The sequence below is a fragment of the Podarcis melisellensis genome (genome assembly GCF_964234715.1).
Source record: "Podarcis melisellensis genome assembly, chromosome: 9".
Lineage (NCBI taxonomy): Eukaryota > Metazoa > Chordata > Lepidosauria > Squamata > Lacertidae > Podarcis > Podarcis melisellensis.
Window position 1 is genome coordinate 29,618,944 of NC_138541.1, and position 20,929 is coordinate 29,639,872.

Genomic DNA, 20,929 nt, shown 5'->3' on the forward strand with positions numbered 1-20,929 from the left:
ACAGAACACCATCAAACACCAACCAGTCATGTGGCCTTGGTTGGAAGATGCAACCAAGCCATGCCTTTTATTTTATTCTCCCCTCCCTTCCACTACATTCACACTTGTGTAGCAATGTGTGATAAAATGTTCATGGCAGCAGCAAATGCCTTTCATCTTAGAAGCTCACACTAAACACGTTTCCCTAGAATGGCTCATTTTGGGATGATCAGCGCCAACTCCTCCAAGAGAGTGCTTTTCAAAAATGTCTCCTGCAACCTTTGCCAACACTCCTGCAAGTGGTAAAAACCTGCACTGCTACACCAAGAAATGGGAATCTGTGGCCTTCTGAATTTTGGCTGCCCTAGTCGGTATGGCAAACAGTGAGAGGTGATGGCAGTGGGGTCCAGCAACATGCAAAGGTCTCTGTACTACATATTTTACACGATTTTCTTTATCCTATGTAAACCGGGTTAGCCATACAGGCATCAAAATTGGACGACACATTCAGTTCCTAAGAAATAGCACAAATTGGTTTATGTGTTCATTGATTATTTGGATATAATTTCAGCCTCATCTCACCAGAATAGGTCTATAAATCCGGAAGACTATATTCCCTCATATGAACCTGTCTGGGCTCTGAGATATTCAGGGGAGCCTCTTTATCTTGGTTCCACCACCCTCAAAGGCATGTTTGGTAGAGACGCAGGACAGGGCCTACTCAATGGCTGCTCCCAGAGTTTGGCTGCTCCCTTCCTAGAGAATTAGATTGGCTCCCTCCTTGTTGACTTGAAAGGGCTAGTTCTGTCTTGTTTTTATTGTAGTGATCTATATGTTTGTGTGTGTGTACACATTTAAATGCTGTTTTTTAAATGAAAGCTTTCCCCTCTATGTTTCTATTTTAGCTGTAGGTTGCTTTGGGTTCCTGTCAGGGCGAAAGGCAGGATATCAATAATGATATAAATAAAGAAATAAATGAAGATCACCCACAGGAAATCTCAATACACTTTTCCAGCAGCACTTCTCCTTTTGTGACTTTTGGTGCCATTTTCGAACTGCTCAACTGCACCTATTCTATAAAGCTTCTGAATTCACCTGAATTGCCAATTCATTTCAGCGCTAAGAGAAGTATCTTGCCAGAGTTATCCGCTGAATGTTCGGACTTACAAGATTTACAGTTGCCTCTGGATTTCTCATTTCCTTTCCTGAATCAGTATCATACAAACAAGGAAGAGGCTTGACAAATCTGAAAAGAATTTAATGCGATAAAAAGAGGATGCACTTCTGCAGCAATCAAAGGTTTTCCCTGGATAGATATGAAAAGGAAGTTACAGACAATGGAAGAGTAGAGACTTCTACTCACAAAGGCTTCCTCAAAGGACACAATAATTCTTTATAAGAAGTTTAAAGTAACAATACTGCATTTTATTTTATTTTTCCTCCAGTAAAGCCACTGGTACCTCTCCCCACTTCCTCCATATATTTCAACTTTCACCTTAATAAATTTAACATAACTTTCATTGATCTAAGTACTTGAGGGGAAGTGTAAAACCACAGAGGAACTGCACAATGTCTGGATAGTTCAGTGCGAGACTTTGTAGTCATTCTTCGGAATTAGCAGACTGTGAATGCATCCTTTTTAACACAGATGACAAGAACTGGTTGTAGCTTTCAAAAGGAACCAGTGCCATCTACGATGATATCATAACTTCCTTTTCCCTGCAAAAAAAATCCCTACCTAATATTCAAGAATTTCCCTCGTCTCCTTTACAGCCACACAAAACTGCTGGTTCAGTAACCCTGAAATGCACCAGGATCCCTAGATCCTCTCTCATTTTTCCACTGATACCAAATATGCTTTAGCCCCCAAAGCATATGACACAACACTGGATGCTACTAGATTGCATTCCATTCTTTTATTCATCTTCATGCATCCTACATAATTCCTCAATGTCCATTTAAGTGGCAACACCCCACTTTCCTTCCTAAAGTTACCAGAGAAAAGAATGAATAAAACAGGTTTAAGGACTATGGCTGCAACACTAACTTTGTCTGCTGAAGTTCTGTTGAATCCAGTGGGACTTATTCTCTAATACTTGAAGGAAGGACACTAATTCCTACTTGATCGTTTATTTATCTCCTTACCTATTTCATACACTTCTTGATTGCAACAAACAAACCGACAAACCTCAAAGTGGTTTACAAAGGGATTTTACCATGTAGTATTTCCCCATCTTCACTTTGTTTAGTTCTTCATTCGCCTTGCACTATACTGCATTACTAAACTCCAAATGGATTACTCTACCTATCTGTTCAAGAAAATGCAACTTTCCTCAAAGTAAGTGATCATAAACCTGTGTGGTAGGTGTTAATATTCTTGGTGGAAACAAACCAAATAATAATAATAATATATTATTTATACCCCGCCCATCTGGCTGGATTTCCCCAGGTGAATCAAATAAGATCAGGGTCTGATATCCTGCGGTCCCATGTGCTTGGCCTTTTGGGGGTGAAATTGCAAACATTATTATCTGGGAGCAAGTCCCAATGAATTCAGCAGGACTTAATCCTAAGTAGATGTGCACAGGATTGCACTGTTAGCCTTTTCTAGTTGCATTATAATTTATGAGCAGGCAAGCAGAGTGCACTGTAGATCATCTTTCCATAACCACTGACCTTCTTCATAGTCTTTTTGACAGCAGAAGTGCTCTGAATGGTAACGACGAATTCAGCACTTTAAAGGTTGCAAAGGGAAGGTCTCACACATACCACCATGTAACACCCCGCATTTATCTGTACTGACTTTCATCTTCCTTTTTCAATTCCCTTAGTTAATCCAGCCAAGCAATGAGTTCAAATGGATCACTGTATCCTCTTAAGGCTTACACTTGGACACCAACACAGCAACCATAATTATGAAATTTCAGTGTCTCCTCTTTCACTGTCACTGAATCCTTATATAAATCTGCTTTAGCCACAGTCTGCTTTAGACATGGATATCTTTGTTTCATCATTTTACAGATCATTAATATGTTAAGGTCATGTCCTACAGGTTTATTAAATGGCTGCAAACTATACTGTAACAGTCAGTATTAATACAGAAACAGACTATTTTGACATGCACTTAAAATGGTAAAATTACAGCAAAGGTAGTGCCTCTCTATTTTTGGTAACATGCTCTGTAAAATCAAGCTTTCCCCCTTATTTGTTCTCTTCTACTCACAAGCTAGTTCTCTAGGTCATAACATACGCTAAATCAAGCAGAATTCCTTCTCTACACCATCTTGATTTATAACGAAAGCAGTTTGTAGCACGACCATGTATGGTGGTTTCTCTCCTAACGAGACCGTTAGAAAGGAGAGAGAGAGAGAGAGAGAGAGCACTATGTAAAAAAGATTCACTTTTTGAACTGACTCATACATAATAGAACCAGTAACAAAAACTTAGAGTAAAACTCTGCAACCAGCAGAGCTGAGGGGAATTAAGAGTCCAGCAACATTTGAAGAATCACAGGTTCCCCACCCTTGGTGTCAGTTTTTAAGGACACTCAGTGATTTCAAAGAAAACAACTATATTCCCACAATCCCTTCTATACCCTGATAATCAATTTTCTACCTCTTTCCCTTAACTTCTGGTATTATGCATTGCCTATTTGTCAACAACAACAACTGGAACACAGCAAATTTAAGCTAAGTTCATTGTATGCTTGCCATGACTGTATCTTGCTGTAGTCATTTTTGCTTTTCTAAAGTTAATTTCTTAACGTTCTGCAGGTTTCAAAAATTATGTGCAAGTACAATTCAGCCTTCCAACTTTGCCCCTGGACAAGTTGCTTCTTTCTGCCATTCATCCTTCCTCCTCCGATTCCTTTCCCATCTCCTTTGAAGTAGTGGGTTGTCACAAAGTGACTCACCTCAGCACCAAAAGCTGAGGCATAAATCACACTAACGCTGTTAACAAAATCTATTCCACAATTTATGTCTTCAGCCTCTTAGATATACCATGATTGCAAGAGGAAAAGGAAGGCTTTTAAATAGCACTGTTCCACCTGTGCTACCACCACCGCATATTTTATATGGCAATTTCCCCCAAAAGTCCTACTAGTGATTTAATGCAAAAAGTTCTTGGAAGTCCCAGAAGTCTGGGTTTGGAGATTTAGTAAAAATGACAGACAAAGCAAGTTAAGAACACCAAAATGAATTGAAAGAAAGATTGTTCAATTTTCTCTGCACTGCGTTTTAAGCTGTTTATATCTATCCAAGCAATGGATGTTGGGGAAGGGCGAATTCTCATGACATTAAGTCATACTGAAAGCAGTTGTGTCCAGCTGGATACAGTGCTGGCCATGGATGGCAAGGGCTCAAATCCCAACTCAGCAATGGGTCACTTGAGGTCTGGGGTAAGTGACTACTGGCAAGCAACACACAATTTGCTCATGAATAAACACAATAGGGACAAAAAAGCCCATTACTGACATAGGAGTCATAAAGAGTCAACAAAAAACTGCAATCTAAAACATATGTAAATTGTGAATGCTTAATGCTTAGTTATTTACTTTGTTGCTTCAAAACAACAGAATTCTTGTTAAAGTGTGGATTATGAAGTAATCTAGTTCACTCCTACTTGTTCAAGTTATTCCTTGTGCCAAATGTACAGACCACGTAGTTTAGTGGGGAAATGTTGCAACCTAGAAAAATGAAAGAAAATTGTCACTTGGTACAACTAGGATCTCCAAAGGGTGAGGCTGGCTCATTTTCAAAAGCCAATAAATGCACTGATGAATTAGGAACAAAAACGTGTAGCTGAATTGAAAGGCAAGGATGAAAAGCACAATAGCAGGATTGGCAAACAGGTCAGAACAAGGTTGATAATCATGATTTTATTTATACACCCATGCCTTTTGATCAAATGATCTTCAAGGTGGCTTACAACCTAGGTAGTGGGGTAGGAAAACTGAAAAAAAATCACATCTGGCAATCAATGTGCCCTATTGGTTTCAGATAGCACAAGGGTAGCCGAGTCTACAAAGACCGGGACACAAATTTTCATGGCCCCCTAGCAGCTATGGTGGCTCATTTACAAGAAGTTATGTGTTTTGTGTTAATTCTGGAAGTGTGTACTATATTCTGACCAAACTAAGTCTCCTAGAGCACAATATACATCAGGAGGCTTAGTTTGGTCAGAATACACTACGTTGCCAGACACAAAATACATTGGCATTATTTTCAGCTGTCCGAAGAAGACCTGGTTTGTCTGGCTGGTGGCAGGGGACAAAAGATCCCCAACCCCTTGCTTCTGAAATCCCAGGGCAACTGGGGCACTGGTTTGGGGGGGGGGCTGGCGTGGAGTCTGCAGCTCTTCATACACTGTTCAATGGCTGGTGAAAGGTTAGTTCTTCCAGGATTTAGAACAGCTGGTGCAGTTTGATGACATGCTCATCCTATTCTGTGTTCACATCTGCATTGGCATGAACAAAGGGGAAAAGCATTAGGTATAGACTCTGTACAGTTTGCATACCTTGTTTGGTGCAGATATATATTTCCTGATGTTAGGTAACAATACCTCAAGGCTACCATCTGCTTAATTTTGGTCTCTAATGGGCACCTATAATGGAGATCCCTGAGAAAGGGACATGTCTAGTCAGGCAAGGTTGGGATTAACTTTAACCTGGATACAAATCGCCCAGACAAACCTGCAGAGATTGCGTTGCTTCATGTTCATCTGTCTACAGTCTACTTCCATTAAGAAAGACGGCTTTTCTCAGTCAGGGAAAATAGAGTAAGCCCAATTCCTAGCACTCAGAAAACTGTCGCTTAATCCTGGCTGGCTCATGTAAGTTTATCAGAACCAAAGCTGGTTCTGAACAGTGCCTAGTTAAACTGTGGAATTTGTTTCCATAAGATGTAGTAATAGCCACGAACCAGGATGGCTTTAAAAGAATTAGGCAAATTCAAGGAGGTTAAGACTCTCAAAGGCTACTAGCCACAATGACTATATTTTCCCTCCACTGGTTGGGGTAGTATGCTCTGAAATACCAGATTCTGTGGGCCAAGAGGGAGTCTGTGCAGCACATTTCTGTGGTAAAATACGTAGATTTTGCATTAATCTAAGTCTCACTCAGCTCTCCCAATCAAACAGAGTGGACTATTCTCTCCTTATTCCCATGAATATCCAGCAAATATGAAGCACAAAGAGTTGAAACAAGGGAAAAATTTGCTTAAAAACAGCCTTTTTGTGTGAGCATGCTGGTAATGCTTCAGAAACCCAGTGACAGAGTAATAGCATCTCATTTCTCCAGAACGATTGTTCAACAAGACAGAAAGCGTATCCTGGTAGGAAAGCCAACATCCTCCCACTCCTCTAACGCCTCAGGCTTCTCTACTGGGATTTCTTCCAGTGAGTTATCCCCCCCCCCAACAGCTTTCAATTATTTTGAAATAGCAAAAGTCATCCTAAAGGAATTAGGTTATTGCGTCAGATCTAGTGCAGCATATTTAAAGGAGGGAAATCTAGCCGTGAGTAAGAATGCTATCGCTTATGCAAAGGAGATACTATAAATTTCCAACAAAAACAAACCACATGTGCCCCAACCATTAAAGCATGGGCAAGAATAAAACAAGCAACTGGACAACATCACTGTTACATTCTCGACAAATAATTTCCAAACTTTATTTAATCATATTCATTCCCTCTAATAGTAAACTTTGTGTTGATCAGAAGCGGAGCCGAAGTCAAACTGGGACAGAGACAAGGCAGAGAGGGCTCTGTATACCTTGGAGCTTTGCCAGGTATGCATTTCCTTTCTGGTTCTGGGTGTTTTGTTTTTTGTTTTTCTTAGAAAAGCAAAAACAACCACCAAGTCCTCCTACAGGAAAAGAATGACGTAAGGAACAGTTAAGAAGTCTGAGAGTGACAAAAACAATCACCTCCATCAACAAAGACAGGAGGCGGGTGGGTAGACATAAGATGAAATAGGAAATATACAAGCCCTCGGTGGGTTAAATGACCATTACTGTAGTTCCAAGGGATGACACTCGCTTGGGAGAGAATTAGGGTTGAGGCCTGCACACCGGCTGGAGCCTATTTGCTGACCCACTCTTCTCCGTTCTTCAAGATCAATCCCAATATGGGTGTGCCCTCTTTGCAACATAAATGGTCCTTTGGGAGCGATTAATAAGAAGGCGAGGATAGAGGAGAAAGCACTTTCTCCAACCCAAATGCATTGGTTCAATAGAACAATTTACACTCTAGGGGGAAGATTCTCAAATGAGGAACAGAAGAAAAATTGGGAATTCACTCTCAGCACTCTCCTATACAGCACCAGCAGGGAGACATAAAACTACTCTGCCCAACACTGTATCACTCAGGAATGCTGCATGAGGAACCTCACTACTAACTCTATTACCACATGATTTAGCCAGCAGGCAAGCATAACATTTTCTTCTTTCCCACCCTCACAAAATCTCCTACCTCCAATCCTGTCATCCCACACCTAGCTCTGGAATGGACTATGGCAAAATACTTGTGTGTGTACTCACTTATAATTCTCTCTCTCTCTCTCTCACACACACACACACACACACACAGAGCAGGATGGAAACTTAAGTGGCTGTTACTGTCATAAACTGTCCATGCCATAAACTGCCCATACCTGAAAGCACAAAGTCATTCACTGATTGAATGTCAATCTAATACAAGATTAGCATTGCAATGCTTGATCTCTTAAAAAAGAACACTTGAATTCTTTGCGAAAGCCAAGTAACTGCTTTGTGACAGACAAGGCCTGCTTTGTCAGTACAAGCTTCCTTCTGCTTCCCACATCACTGATTTTCTATATGGTCCAGGTATATACCAGGATGGCGGTACTTGTGTTTTCTGGAGCCAATATATTTGCAAGCCATTTCCAATTAAGACAGTAAACCTCTCTCCGAGGTTATATTGCTTTCTGTCATACAGGTCTCTCTAACCAGATATTATACAGAGAGCATTAATATTTAGCACCTCTATAGAACATTCAGGAGTTCAGTGCAAATGCACGGTATGTATATTTTCTCAGTTATCCTTACAAAAGCCTTACAAACCTGTTTTATCAAGACTGGAGAACCTCCAGACCAAACTACACCCAACAGGAATCCTAATTTGGCCCATGAGGCAAATCCTCACAAGCCAAACCCAATCACCCTACACCTGATGTCATCTATGACAGCCATTGTGTGGCAGGTTGCAATGAAATGAGCACTGTAGAAATAATCACATAATTAATTGTCTTAAATTTGAAAATTACATAAAATAGCAGACAATTAAACTTTGTCTTTGGCAGAAATCAAATTGCGGGAGAACGGAAGCAGCACTGATTGTGACAGAGACGGATTGGAACAGAAATCCCTAGTTACCACTGACTTCTAGGACTATATACCGCAGCTAAATTCTTTAGCACTGTTTGATGGAGAGGAGAAGTGCAACTATGCCAAAGGAGAAGGGGATCTAGACTGAACTGGCCACTTCTGATTCTTCCTCTCTGCGCCCACAACTCCATTGTTTCTCTCTTCTTTCCCCATCATCATAGCTACTGCCACTTCACCAATTTAAACTTGCTCCAGTGTATCATCATCATCATAATACTTCTTCCTGCTAGAAACTTGAGATACATCAGCACTGCCATAGGGGACTTAGCTGCAGTCCCACCCTCAACCAGGTAGCATAATGGTACGAGTCACATAAGCATTGGTAAAGTGAGTCATGAAATTAGTCGTCTAGGGCTTGCCGATCAGAAGGTCAGCGAATCCCCGTGATGGGGTGAGCTCCCGTTGCTCGGTCCCTGCTCCTGCCAACCTAGCAGTTCAAAAGCATGTCAAAGTGCAAGTAGATAAATAGGTACCGCTCCAGCGGGAAGGTAAACGGCGTTTCCATGCACTGCTCTGGTTCGCCAGAAGTGGCTTAGTCATGCTGGCCACATGACCCGGAAGCTGTCTGCATACAAACACCAGCTCTCTCAGCCAGTAAAGCGAGATGAGCACTGCAACCCCAGAGTCATCTGCAACTGGACTTAACTGTCAGGGGTCCTTTACCTTTTTAAAAGCAGCTTAGAACTAAGAGTTATAACAAACTAACACTCAATCCCTTCCATCACCTACACAAGGCAAAACCTTTGCAATAACCATTTAGCTAAAACTTTGGCCACAATGCTTAAATCACAAGACAATCAAAAACTGTCAGCAACATATATATTGGGATCACCAGGTCAAGGGATAATAAAAAATCGCACAGGTACATAGAGGACTGTAAAGACATTAACAGCACCTGCTGTTATGGCAAATCAACTTTTATGTTTTAATCTGGACCACAGTGTGCGGATGTATTTTGATCAATTTGTTCATATCAAAAGTTTCCTATTCAACTCTATTCCTACCAAGCAAATGCTGGTCTGATATCTGAGCAGGTCACCCACAAACATACCACAGGCAGCAGGAGCTCCAGGTTTTTCCAGTGATGCACAAATTGTATAAAGCCCAAAGAGACCAATGGCCACACAAATTCTCTACCATATATATTTAAATCCATACTATAAGGCATATAGTCCAACTATTTAACCCCTTTTTTTCAACAGATATTGTGCTGGCTTCACGGTTGTCTTTTATCTCAAGGCTTAGTCCAAGAGTAGTACTCCACATCAAGCTGCTCTTGAAAAGAAAGGGGGATTGCAGGCCTTAAGTACCAACAAATGATAAGGATAGAAGTTGGAAGGTGTGAGAGACAGGAAGACACCAGGACAGAAATGGAAGATATGTACTGCACACCTAAGGGCCATAAAGCAAGTTGCTTAGGATCTCTCTCTGGGAGCAGAGAGGAAAGTTCTTGGACTAAATTAAGGACTAAAAAGAAAAGGGAACAACATTCCTTGATTGTTTAAGAGAAGTGTGTTACTTTGTATCTTGTAACAGTTGTTTGGAACTATTTTAGGAATGTTTCCAGTAAAGCTGAAATTCATTCTTGTGGTGGAGTGCTTATTCATTTCTATTCTGCACAAGGTCCAGATCATGGATTCTGTTGCAACAACATACTAGCCATGATGATTATGATTTGCTTCCACAGTCAGAGGAGGTAATGTTGCTGAATACTGGTTGCTGGAAACCACTGGGGAGGAGAGGGGTGTTCTTGTGCTCAGGTCCTGTTGGCAGGTTTCCTACGGGCATCTAGTTGGCCACTGTGAGAACAAGATGCTGCACAAGATGTTCCTTTGATCTGAACCAGCGGACTCTTCTGATTGCCCTGAAGAACTTATGTTTGCAATCCTAAAAAGCATTTACTTGCAAGTTCCATTCAATCAATAGGATTCACCTTATGGCTAAACTGCTAGTTATAAACTCTTGCTCCAACCATCTTGAATTACAATCTTGAGAGCAACCGCCCCTAAAATGGTCCCAAGGAAACATGCATAGGAGTAGGGTGCATGGCATGCCTAATTTTCTCAGATGTGTACCTGCTTGAAGAGGCTTGCATTTTCTGGAAACTCATATGAACAGCTGTTAGGGATGGTACAATCTGATGCACTTTTGCAGCTGTGTTCAAGTCTATTAAAATTTAATTTTCATGGCCTTTGAAGCTTGGAGGCTTGAAAGGGAGGCACAGGGAAACACACAAAACAAAGACTGGGAAAGGACAACATGAGATGTTTCATGCAAATAAAACCTCTGTGCACTGCAAACAGGCAATTATTTGCCTGGACTTTCATCAGATACCTTTGCTAGAGAGGTAGCTCCCTTCTCTGCTACAGATGGAGCGGGAGCAGATAATACACAAGAAGTTCCAGACAGCATTTCCTCCCCTTTCTGTTACCTCTCTCCTTGCATATACCTCAGGCAGAATGTAGCGGACATTTCTCTCTTGTACCATGAACAAAGGCAGTACAATTACCAAAGGATTTGCCTGCTTTACACCAAAGGTGAATCCGTATAAGGTTTTTGATTATAACATTTGTAGAGTTATAACGCATAGGCACAATTACAAGCTAGATACCTAACTTGTAGACATGTGGCAGAATTCTGCGATTCACCCTCCACGTTTCTGGGCTCCCAACTCTCCTCAGCCCCAGTGAACATCAATTATGGGAACTGTAGTTCAAAACATGTGCATAGCACCACATTTGCTACCTTTGAGCTATAGCATTCCATGGCTTGTGCCACCAAGCTTGATGTGTTTCAGAGCACAGAGATGCACCAAGCCACATTTTTCTTTGGCATGAGTCCAGGGACAGCTTTAACTCAAACTTCAGGAGTACAGACCTTAAATATTTTAAGACACACAAAAATGCTTTTCTTGAGTCAAGATTCTCCAAGGGACCTTGTGTTTCCTCCTTTGCATTCAGCAGGTGGATTAGCTCACCTGTACAAATCTGGAGATCTACCCTATCAGCACATTTCTTCAACACTGTTTAGAAAAAATCTATAAACCCCTTAATAATAATAATAATAATACCTGTGGTATACATAAAATATACACACTCCCATCCTCAGGATATATATTGCAATCTGGACTGCAGAAGTAGATCTGCAGGAAAGGTGAATTGTTGAAAAGTAATGTACCACAACTCCTGCCAACCTAGCAGTTCAAAAGCACGTCAAAGTGCAAGTAGATAAATAGGTACTGCTCCAGCGGGAAGGTAAACAGCATTTCCGTGCGCTGCTCTGGTTCACCAGAAGCAGCTTAGTCATGCTGGCCACATGACCCGGAAGCTGTACGCCGGCTCCCTCGGCCAATAAAGCGAGATGAGCGCCGCAACCCCAGAGTCGGCCATGACTGGACCTAATGGTCAGGGGTCCCTTTACCTTTACTAATGTACCACAACAGAAGTTGGGACACTCATTTTCCAATCCCACAACCACCACCAGCAGCTTGAGGCAAATACTGCAGGTAAAATGAAAAAATAAAATAAAAATACTTTGCTTTCTTTATGTGCACATGAAATAGAAGATGCTGTTTGTGTGCAGCGTCGAGGCAAAAGATGCTCTTCTTGTCCCCAGGTTCGTTGCTTTTCAGGCTCAAGTGCACCTCTGCAGCTGATGACCAGAAAAGCAAAGCCTAGACTATTTGCTCATCTTAAGACCCATATCATATAATTGGCACATGCTGTCTATATGTTAAAGGCCACTGAGAACACAAAACACATTTCAGAAGTATATTTATGGAGATATTAAGTCTGCAAATGAAGCATCTTGTCACAGCTGTGGGTAGATTCATTTTCAATGCACATTCATCTCTTGAGGACAGCACAAGTCTTTCAGATTCCTTCCAGGTGTGTTTGTTTTTTTCCAGCCAAATTGCATCTCAGTTGTTCCACAGTGGTCATGATACTTAACTACCCACCTTTTCCGGCTGGCCCTAAACAGGTTCAGAATCTAAGGTGTTACAGTATTATTATGCATACAGTCTCTCCAAGTGTCCTAAGCACATACCGTACTTAAAGTAGTGCGTATCCTTTCAGAGTCAAATAACTTCAATTAGCAATACACAGGCTCAATCCTGCATCTGCATGTAGCCTTATTCATTCTGCCTGTGGGCCTAACACTGGTGTCCATGTCAAAAGAAACCTCTTTACATCCTAGTTTAATAGAAGTTTCTTTTTTTAAAAAAAGAGAGAGAGAGAGAGAGCTACAAGTTAGAGTTGAGGCTACAATATTTTCTCAAAAGGCAGAATGGCATTCAATGACTTCTACCATTTTTTTAAAAAAGTGAGAAGAGACACTGAAGTCATGTAAACACAGTTTATTCTCCACAGTACAAGGCCTGCTTTTGAAACATGAACATCATGTGGTGGTCCTCCACACACAAAACAGTTGGAAGTCTTACGCTAGGTGAATTAGACCTATCAAACAGGATCTCCAAACATTCAGGTATGAAGTCTCTCCATATGATTAAGAGATGCTTACAAACATTAGCACTGTCATGCACAAGTACTGTTAAGAGCCACAACAAAACCCCTAGAACTTTCTCTCAAAAGGGCTGAGTCCAAAGTTATGTCTCTTATCAAGAAAGCTGCAGTAAATCCTGTCTTTCCACATGGCTGAAAACCAGCCCGGAGAGTTGGGCTATCAAAGTCAACTATTGTAAAACATTTGACAGTCAGTCCCCATTATGGTGCAAACATCCATTGCCTCCTTCATATACTTCCATACTTTGAGATCTCCTAACAAATGCTGTTTGTGACATTATTCATATTTAGACTTTAAAGCACATGAGTTTCAGGTTTCTAACAAGTCTGTGCAAAACACATACTATTCTTGTTTTCAATGTAACCAGATTCAAATCTTCATTTTTAGTATGTGCTCCCCCGCCCCCCCCCCGCCACCCTGAAAGAACTTTTACAGGCATTCCAACAACAGAGCTTCAAGCTGCAGCTTTGTTTACAGGTATTTAAAAATGCAGTTATAGCACTTATACTTGAGTAATAGTTGTAGCCAACAGATACTTCTCTTAGCTTTTAGAGAGACTGTAGCCCTTGAAATTCCAGGGTTTTAAACAATGATAACCTCCATCTCATGTTTTATTAGGCATAGTTGCTCTCAAATTAGCTTCCTCATCATTACTTACCAATGCTATTAAGCTGCTGCAATGACTGCTACTTTCATCCCACTGTGGCTTGCAGTTGTTTTATCCAAATATTAAAGAGCAGAGTTGAAAACTTGCATAATTCCTTTGCAGAATGGACAAGGTTCCACTTCTAATTCAATTTAACCAAAGCAACAGACCAGAAGAATGTACTGCTGTTGTTTGACATTCATTTAGCACCAGCATGCTAGGTGCTGCATAAACATAAGTAGCAAGTCACTTTCCAAGAGAACTGTTGAAGAACAGTAATGTGATTCTACAATGGTTCAGAAAAGGGTTACAGACGGAAAATGCCTAGCAGATGAAGAGTGGAAGATACTTCTAGACATAGGAATGCGAGATAGCAGGCACTTGAACAGGAGGAACTAGGAGGAGGACTAAGAAGGTAAACAGGAGAGTTGGAGCCAGCTGCTCCCTGCGACTCTGCACAGTGGTTCTCTCTATTTCTGTGGTATAGCTCCCAATAACTTGGCAGATGTTTCCACCCAAAAGTGATACTGCCCCTCACCCCATCCAAAACTGAACCAGTTTTCTGGAGACTACAGGTGGATAATTACAGGTGGGAAACCATTAATAGCCCAATCTGAGCAACTCACATGAAACCACTGGAATCAACCACATAAGAGATTTCTAAGTGTAAGGCTGAGGCTGGATATGACATAGAACCAATATAAACAATTACTGAGAATAGTATAAAATGGGAGAGATGGGGGAAGAGTTTGATTTACCTTTATATTCCACCCCCTCAGTCTACTGAACTACCTCCTATCAGTGTCTTAAAATACTAACTATGGTAATATACCCTTTTGCCTCCATTTTAACAGTGGATGCTAGAATTCCCCTTGGCCTTTCCTATTCAAGTGAAGTGTTTGTTTTATAGCACTAAATTAGGATCCCTCAAGAAGCCTGAAAATGCAGACAAAGGTAACAGGCTTTTAACACCATTAGTAACTTCCAATGCAGCATGTGAACACTGGAAAATTACCACATTTGTTTATACCAGCCTTTGCCAAACAGATGTTTTGGATGACAACTCCCATCAACTCCAGGTAGCATGACCAATAGTCAGGAGTGGTGGGAATTGTAGTCCAAAGTGACCCAGTTGGTATGAAAAGTTGGACCACCCTGAGTTAATGATTACCCACAAGCCACAGAAGGGAACCTCTAACCACAGTAACTCAGTGACAGCAATACCAGCCAACATGGTGCTCTCCAATGCTGCTGGCACACATCTCCCATCATCTCTCAACACTGGCCATGCTGGCTGGAGCTGATGGCAGCTATAATAGAAAACATCTGGAGAGTACCATGTTTGCGACCATTGGCTTATACCACCTTTGTAAACCAACCATCAGTAACACTACCTGCAGTAAGGAGGATACTACTTTTCCTGGATTTCTGATCAGGTGTTGATACAAAGTAAAGTTCTCTTTCATCAGAGTGACATTTTAGACATTCGATACATACCATGCTAAGGTGCCACTTGGTGAATAATGACTTGCATTCACCCACTATTAAAACAGCTTTTATGAAATTATGAGTGCTGGGCCTCAAATCAAGAATGCATTTCTTTGTGGCGTTATTTACACAGCCACCTATTTCACAGAAACAGTTTAACTGAATAAGTGCAACTGGACAGCCGCTGGAACTTTTTAAGAAAATCAATGAAACCTTTAGCTTTCATAAAATACTCTTGAGAAACTAACCCCTAAAAAAAACCCTATTAGGTCAGTCTTGCTTATTTAACAGACAGCATACTAAATTAACTCAAATTAGATGAGCTTGGCAAGTTCATGAGCAGCATTTATTCTTTTCACACATTCCCAAGGCATTGCTTCTCGTGTCTTATCTCCCCCTGCAGGTTTCTCGTTCCTATATTCCCAAAGGAATGATTTCAGGTTTTAGGCACAAGGAAAGGCTTCACACATGGGGAAATGAAACCCTTGTTAAACTCTCAGGTCAGCCCTTCAACCTCCTTCAAAATGCTAGTTCAAGTATTGTTTCCCAGGTACCTGGAAAGACCTGGAAGGTATCACAATAAAGGACCAAAATAAAAAAAAAAGGGAGCTCAATCTTTTTTTATGCTAACCAATATAGGATTTCCCATGTTGCATAAATCCTAATCTTTTTAGAGGCATCAAGTTATAGTATAGTTGGAAGTAATTTATGGCATCACCAAGATGAAACTAAATTGATTAAATCCCTCAATAACCACAGCCTCACACATTTTGTTTTGTTTTTGATACGCTTGTTTCTAGGCTTCCCCAAAAGTTCCAAGTCAGAAGTAGTTCACAACACCAGCAAGAAAACCTGTGTCTTTAAAATCAGGGCCTCTGGTGTCAATACAACCATGGAATCCGTTTCCTTTTTGTTATATGAAAAAGAAAAAAACCTCTTCCACTTTATTCCCCTCCTCCTGCCCCTTCTAAAGCCTCTGTTTCCAATTACTATGCAATCTTTGGAAGATGCCAACCTGGAATGTGTTTCCAAGTGTATCTTGTCTGGCAGCATCTGCTATAAATGGGTATTTTCCATACGGGCCATTGGAACAATTCATGCAGGGAGACAATACCATGTGAGAGATAGGTTTTACCTGTTTTTATGGCGGGCTGTGTTTTTATCTGATCAGGAGATATGAAGGAAGCAGATACAGAGTGGGTGTTTTTTTGTTTGATTTACCTTTTAAATGCTTCAGCTGGGTTTCTCTCGCACTCCCCGGGCTGCAAGAGACTTTGAACAGCAGGATCTCTCAGTTTGTCCTCGAATCCCTGAATCAGTCCACTGCGACAGATTTGGGCCACTAACCCTCTGATAAAGCCTCCCACACAGAGAGTGTCCGAGTCCTGAGCCCTGCAGAAGTGGAAAGCCAGGGCTTGGTGATGTAAACCCCTTTGCAGACTGGCAGGTGAGCTGGGCCACAGTAATTCAGTACAGAGGGCTGTTTTGCCACTACCCGGCCCTCCTACCAGCAACACACCCCAAGCAGCTCCCTTGCCAGGGACGACGCAAGTATTAGTCCCAGAGTTCAGCACAACGGATGGTTTGTTGGCAGTGCTGTTGCTGCAGCTCGTCTTTTCCTGCAGGCAGTGCTGAAGCTTGTGAAAAACCCACTCTCTACAATAAAACTGTTTCCCCTGCAGCAAGCTGGTCTGAGCCATTTTACAGACTTTCTTCTCTGGGACAGGTCAGAAACGACAGCACATCTTTAAAAGTTGCACTCAAGGCAGGTCCTTAAATCCAAGTCGACAAGTGCGCAGCATGGAGCTTGGTCACTGGGCAATGCAATCCGCGAAGCTTTCATCCCCTCACATAATGGTCAGTAGCATCTTTGCAAAGCCGAAGAGGTATCTTTCCATCCAAATGCTCTCCTGATTAGCACATGGTGTATCGCCGATCATCCGATTTAGAAATAAAGCTACGTTTGATACCAAGGCTCAGCAATACTTCTCATATGGCTTAAAAGGTCATGCAATGCCATGGCTACAGCTGCAGCTTATAGTGCTGCATTTCCCTCTAGTACAGATGATACATCTAAAAAAGCTGAGTTGCTGACATGCACGGTTCCTGCATGTTCTCTGTGCCTCTCTAGGTTTCCAGTCATTCCAAAATATGCAGCTTTTATAACCCCCTTCAAAACGCTGCCCACATCAAGATGCGACTCTTGTCAAAAAAAAAGGCTTCTTTTCTGTTCCGTGAATGTTTACTGAAAATGTATGGATCTGCCTTGTATATCGAGAAGTGGTTCACTGGAGTCTGTGCAAGCTTCTGTGGTCCAAGGAAGCCCTTCAAATTATGACGCACCGTGTCTCCAATGAGATGGAAACACTCAAACTTCTTGCGCAGAAGGAGACATTCAGCAAGTGCTTTCTTTGCAGTCTCATGGTCTACTCTCACACTCCAGGTGTCTCAACTGCAGATGTCAAAACACTCCCATTTCTGCCCCAGACCTGAAATTAAGCACCACAAACACTTGTTAGCTGACATGCACCAGGGTATTCCACTCTTAAGTAAATCAACTGAAGCCAGTGGCTTATTAGGGCACAAAAATAAAAACGAACCTAAGAAATAATTCATTTTATGCACACTACATCCTGCTTTTTTTAGCACCGGAGGAGCACAAAAACCCCAACAAAGCCCTACTAGCACTGCCTAGATTCACATTTGTGCCCTTTTTGTGCAAGATATGTGACCTTGAAGCCACAAAAGAGCCCCCTATCCCATTCTGAAAACTGATATTCATCCAAGGACCTTCCTATCTCCTTCTCCCCCCCCCCCAAAAAAAACTTGGTCATCTGAACCTCCCTTGTACCTGCTTCCTATTATGCCTACTGGTCCTGCCGCCCTCCAGCTTTTTCACAGCCGCCTTTGTTCAGGGCTCTGGAGCATCAGGAGCAAGACAGGAGCCACGTTTCCACTTACCCTCTTCTCTCTCTCTCTCTCCCCCCGCCCCCCTCCACCCCAAAAGTCCCCCGGCATTGTTGCTGGGCAGCGTGCTGCCGCTGTCATCGGCTCGGCTCCCCGCGGTTGGATCCAGCAGCCAGCGACGCGCTCGTTGCATTTGTCCTCGGCTTTGTCTCTCCCCCGACCCCCCCCCCCCCGGGCGTCCCGCACGGCTGGGCTTCCCGTTTCAGCCGATAGCCGAAAGAGAGGAGAAGATTCAGCAGGATGCAACGATCCCTTTTCCTAGGGAAGCCTCCCCGGTTGCAGAGCCTTGAAGTCTTTAAGCTTAGGGGGAAAGAATGGGAAACAAGGAAAAGCGGACTCACTCGAGTCAGCGAGCGCTTGGCCCGCCTGTTCGCTTCCCAGATCCTCCGCTCCGGAGAGACACACGCCCTCCCTCCTCCGCCCACCCCACCGCAACGGAGGGGACACGCACGCAGCAGCGCCCCACGGCACAAAGATCCCCGCCCGCCACTCCGATCGCTTCAGCCCCCACCCTCCATCGCTGCACGGGAGTTGCATGCTCCGGGAGGAGGGCGTCCCGCCGCGGCCTCGCTTCTCTCCGCCCGCCGGTCAGGCTCCCAACTCGGATCGCACGCCTCCCTCTCCCCACCCCCACTCCCACGTTCGCGGGGTTCAGATTTCAAACACTCGCAGACCCAAAGAGAGAGAGTTCGGGCAATCCCCGCCCGGGTTTCCGACGACGCTGCGCGCTGGCCCCTTCTTCACCTTTGCCACTCATACAGCCTCTTCCACGAATCGGGAGGGGAAAGTTGGGGAGGGGGCAGGCAGGCAGACGTGCGCGCGCCCCGACCAAAACAAACAGAAACCCCGAGAGAGAGAGAGAGAGAGCGCTCCCACATTCCCAAAGCCGCACCAGCGCCTCGCACAAGTTCGGGGCGCTTGGCGATCGCAAGAAGGCAAGCAAGGATTTGTGGCGGATTGAGACGGGGACACCCCCCCTCCCATTCACACACACACACTCAAAACAAAGACCTTTGCACGGGGCGCGGCAAGCGTGCAGAGCAGACCCGCGCGCGAGCCCACCCGCTGCACACGGAGCTTTTTGCACAAGGCAGGCGCTCATCCACACGGGACGAGGAGGCGATTCGCCGGGCAAGAGAGTCGTGTAGACCCGGGCGCAGCCCCAGCAAAGCTGAGACAGCTGCCCGGCCGCGGAGACTGCCTAGCCCCTGGCAGAAAAGAGGGTCTTCTTCGCCGGGGTTGACACCACCCCAAGGGAGGGAGGTGGACGGGCGAGTGACTGCAGCCCCTTCCCCAGCCCTCCACCCACCCTCTCACTCGGCGAGAGAGAAAACCTCCCTTCCCCGGCTGCTGCTGCTGCTGCTGCTGCTGCTCAGTTACCTCCCCTGCTTCCTCTCCTGTGTACAAGGAGGCGGCAGCTGCTGCTGCTGCTTGGCTCGTTCCCTTCCCGCCGCTGCCGCCGAAGCCGCTTTCCCCAAGGCGGGCGAAAGCCCAGACAGGCGTGTCCGCGGAGCTTCCCTTCGCCTCGTCCCTCTTCACTCCCCGCAGGGCCGGCCTTCCGGCCTCGCTCTCCCTGTCCGGCGCAGCCGAAGCGCGGCCGCCGCCACCACCACAGCTGCCCCCGCCCCTTTCCCCCTCTCCCCGGCCTGATTGGGCGGCCTCGCTCCGGCTCCTCCTCGGCGCTCGCCTCCTTAGGCCCCGCCCGCCGCCGCCTGCTGGTTTGGTGCTTCGGCCGTGGGCGTGGAAGGGGCGTGGCCAGACGCCGCTCGGCATTCCCCGGAGCGGAGGGAAGGCTCGGTACGCTGCGCTCGATCCTCGCAGCTGGCTGGGGACTCTTGAGTCGCTCCTTTGTTTTCAGGAGCAACAGGCTTTGCCCTACACCTGCCTCTCGAGTAGGTTTACTGTGCTGGTTTCTATGAGGCTCATAGGAGAGCCAACTCATAGCTGTCAACGTTTCCCTATTTTTAAGGGAAATTCGCTTATTCCGAATAGGATTCCTCGCAAGAAAAGGGAAAAGTTGACCGTTGCGAGCCAACTCCTTGTTGCCGTGGTCCCTTCATAAAATATTTGAGGGGGTCTGCCAAAGTTAATGGGCATTGTCATTCAAATACAGTAGCTTAACCCCCAACTCCCCACTATTTTATTCAAATTGGCACCTGGGATGAGGCAAGATATAGGATCTCTGCCCTGGTCACTTGCTATATTTAGTAGCATTGTAAGGTTGGAAGGGATCACGAAGGTCCAACTCGCTGAGATGTAGGAATCTTTTACCCAACATAGGACTTGAATCCACGACGCTGGATTAAGAGATTTATGACCTACCAGCAGCAATTTAGAACCCCAAGCTCAACCTAGATGCTTTAAAAGAATCACACACCCCTAACAAAATACTGCCACTTATTCCCAGGGGGAAGCCCATCCAGTTTCACCTCCTGAGGCCAATGGTGCCAACTTGAATAAAATAGGGAGGGGGAGTAAGACCCACCCTGCATAATCGATCACAAGACACAGCACACACACTATTTGAATGGCAATGTCCATCAAGCTGGGGGGACGACGGTCCCCTCAAATATTTTTTGGGGGGTGGAGGGCAAAAAGCTTTTATTCCCAAGGAGTTGGCTTCTGTGCTCCTCATCAACCAAAACTGGGAAACTGCTGCCACCGCCTCTCCTTGCTTCTTCAATGGCAGTGGCAGCAGTGGGTGGGCCCTACAGCACTCAGGCACAGCAGTGGGATCTGTTGCCTCTGGATCCCTGCAGATCCCTGCAGGATCCCGCCACCTGAGGCAGTTACCTCAGTGTGCTGCCTTATGGTAATGTTTCTGCCCCCTTCCTACAACAGCATTCTCAGGGGGGAGCTTTTCTTCCTCTGAGAATAGAGGTCTGATTGTTAGCATGAATAAGGGCAAGGCTTTTGCATG

At 44.2% G+C, this 20,929-nt stretch overlaps 1 protein-coding gene across 6 annotated transcripts in view; it reads right to left on the reverse strand.

Annotated features, from left to right (window-relative positions):
* Nucleotides 1–19,605, reverse strand: part of ANKRD50 (ankyrin repeat domain containing 50) — a 43,697-nt gene extending 24,092 nt beyond the window's left edge. The window contains exons 1-3 of one of the 6 annotated variants that reach the window (XM_081926421.1): nt 19,390–19,605; nt 16,264–17,531; nt 14,754–14,864 (exon numbers count right to left, since the gene is read on the reverse strand). In XM_081926421.1, coding sequence (XP_081782547.1) covers nt 14,754–14,864; nt 16,264–16,742 — 590 coding nt within the window. In that variant the 5' untranslated portion in view covers nt 16,743–17,531; nt 19,390–19,605. Of the gene's footprint in view, nt 1–14,753; nt 15,575–16,263; nt 17,532–17,893; nt 18,028–18,350; nt 18,374–19,318; nt 19,344–19,389 lie in introns of those variants that run through there. The other 5 variants (XM_081926416.1, XM_081926418.1, XM_081926419.1 and 2 more) reach the window with 5 other exon arrangements.
* Nucleotides 19,606–20,929: the final 1,324 nt, after the last annotated feature.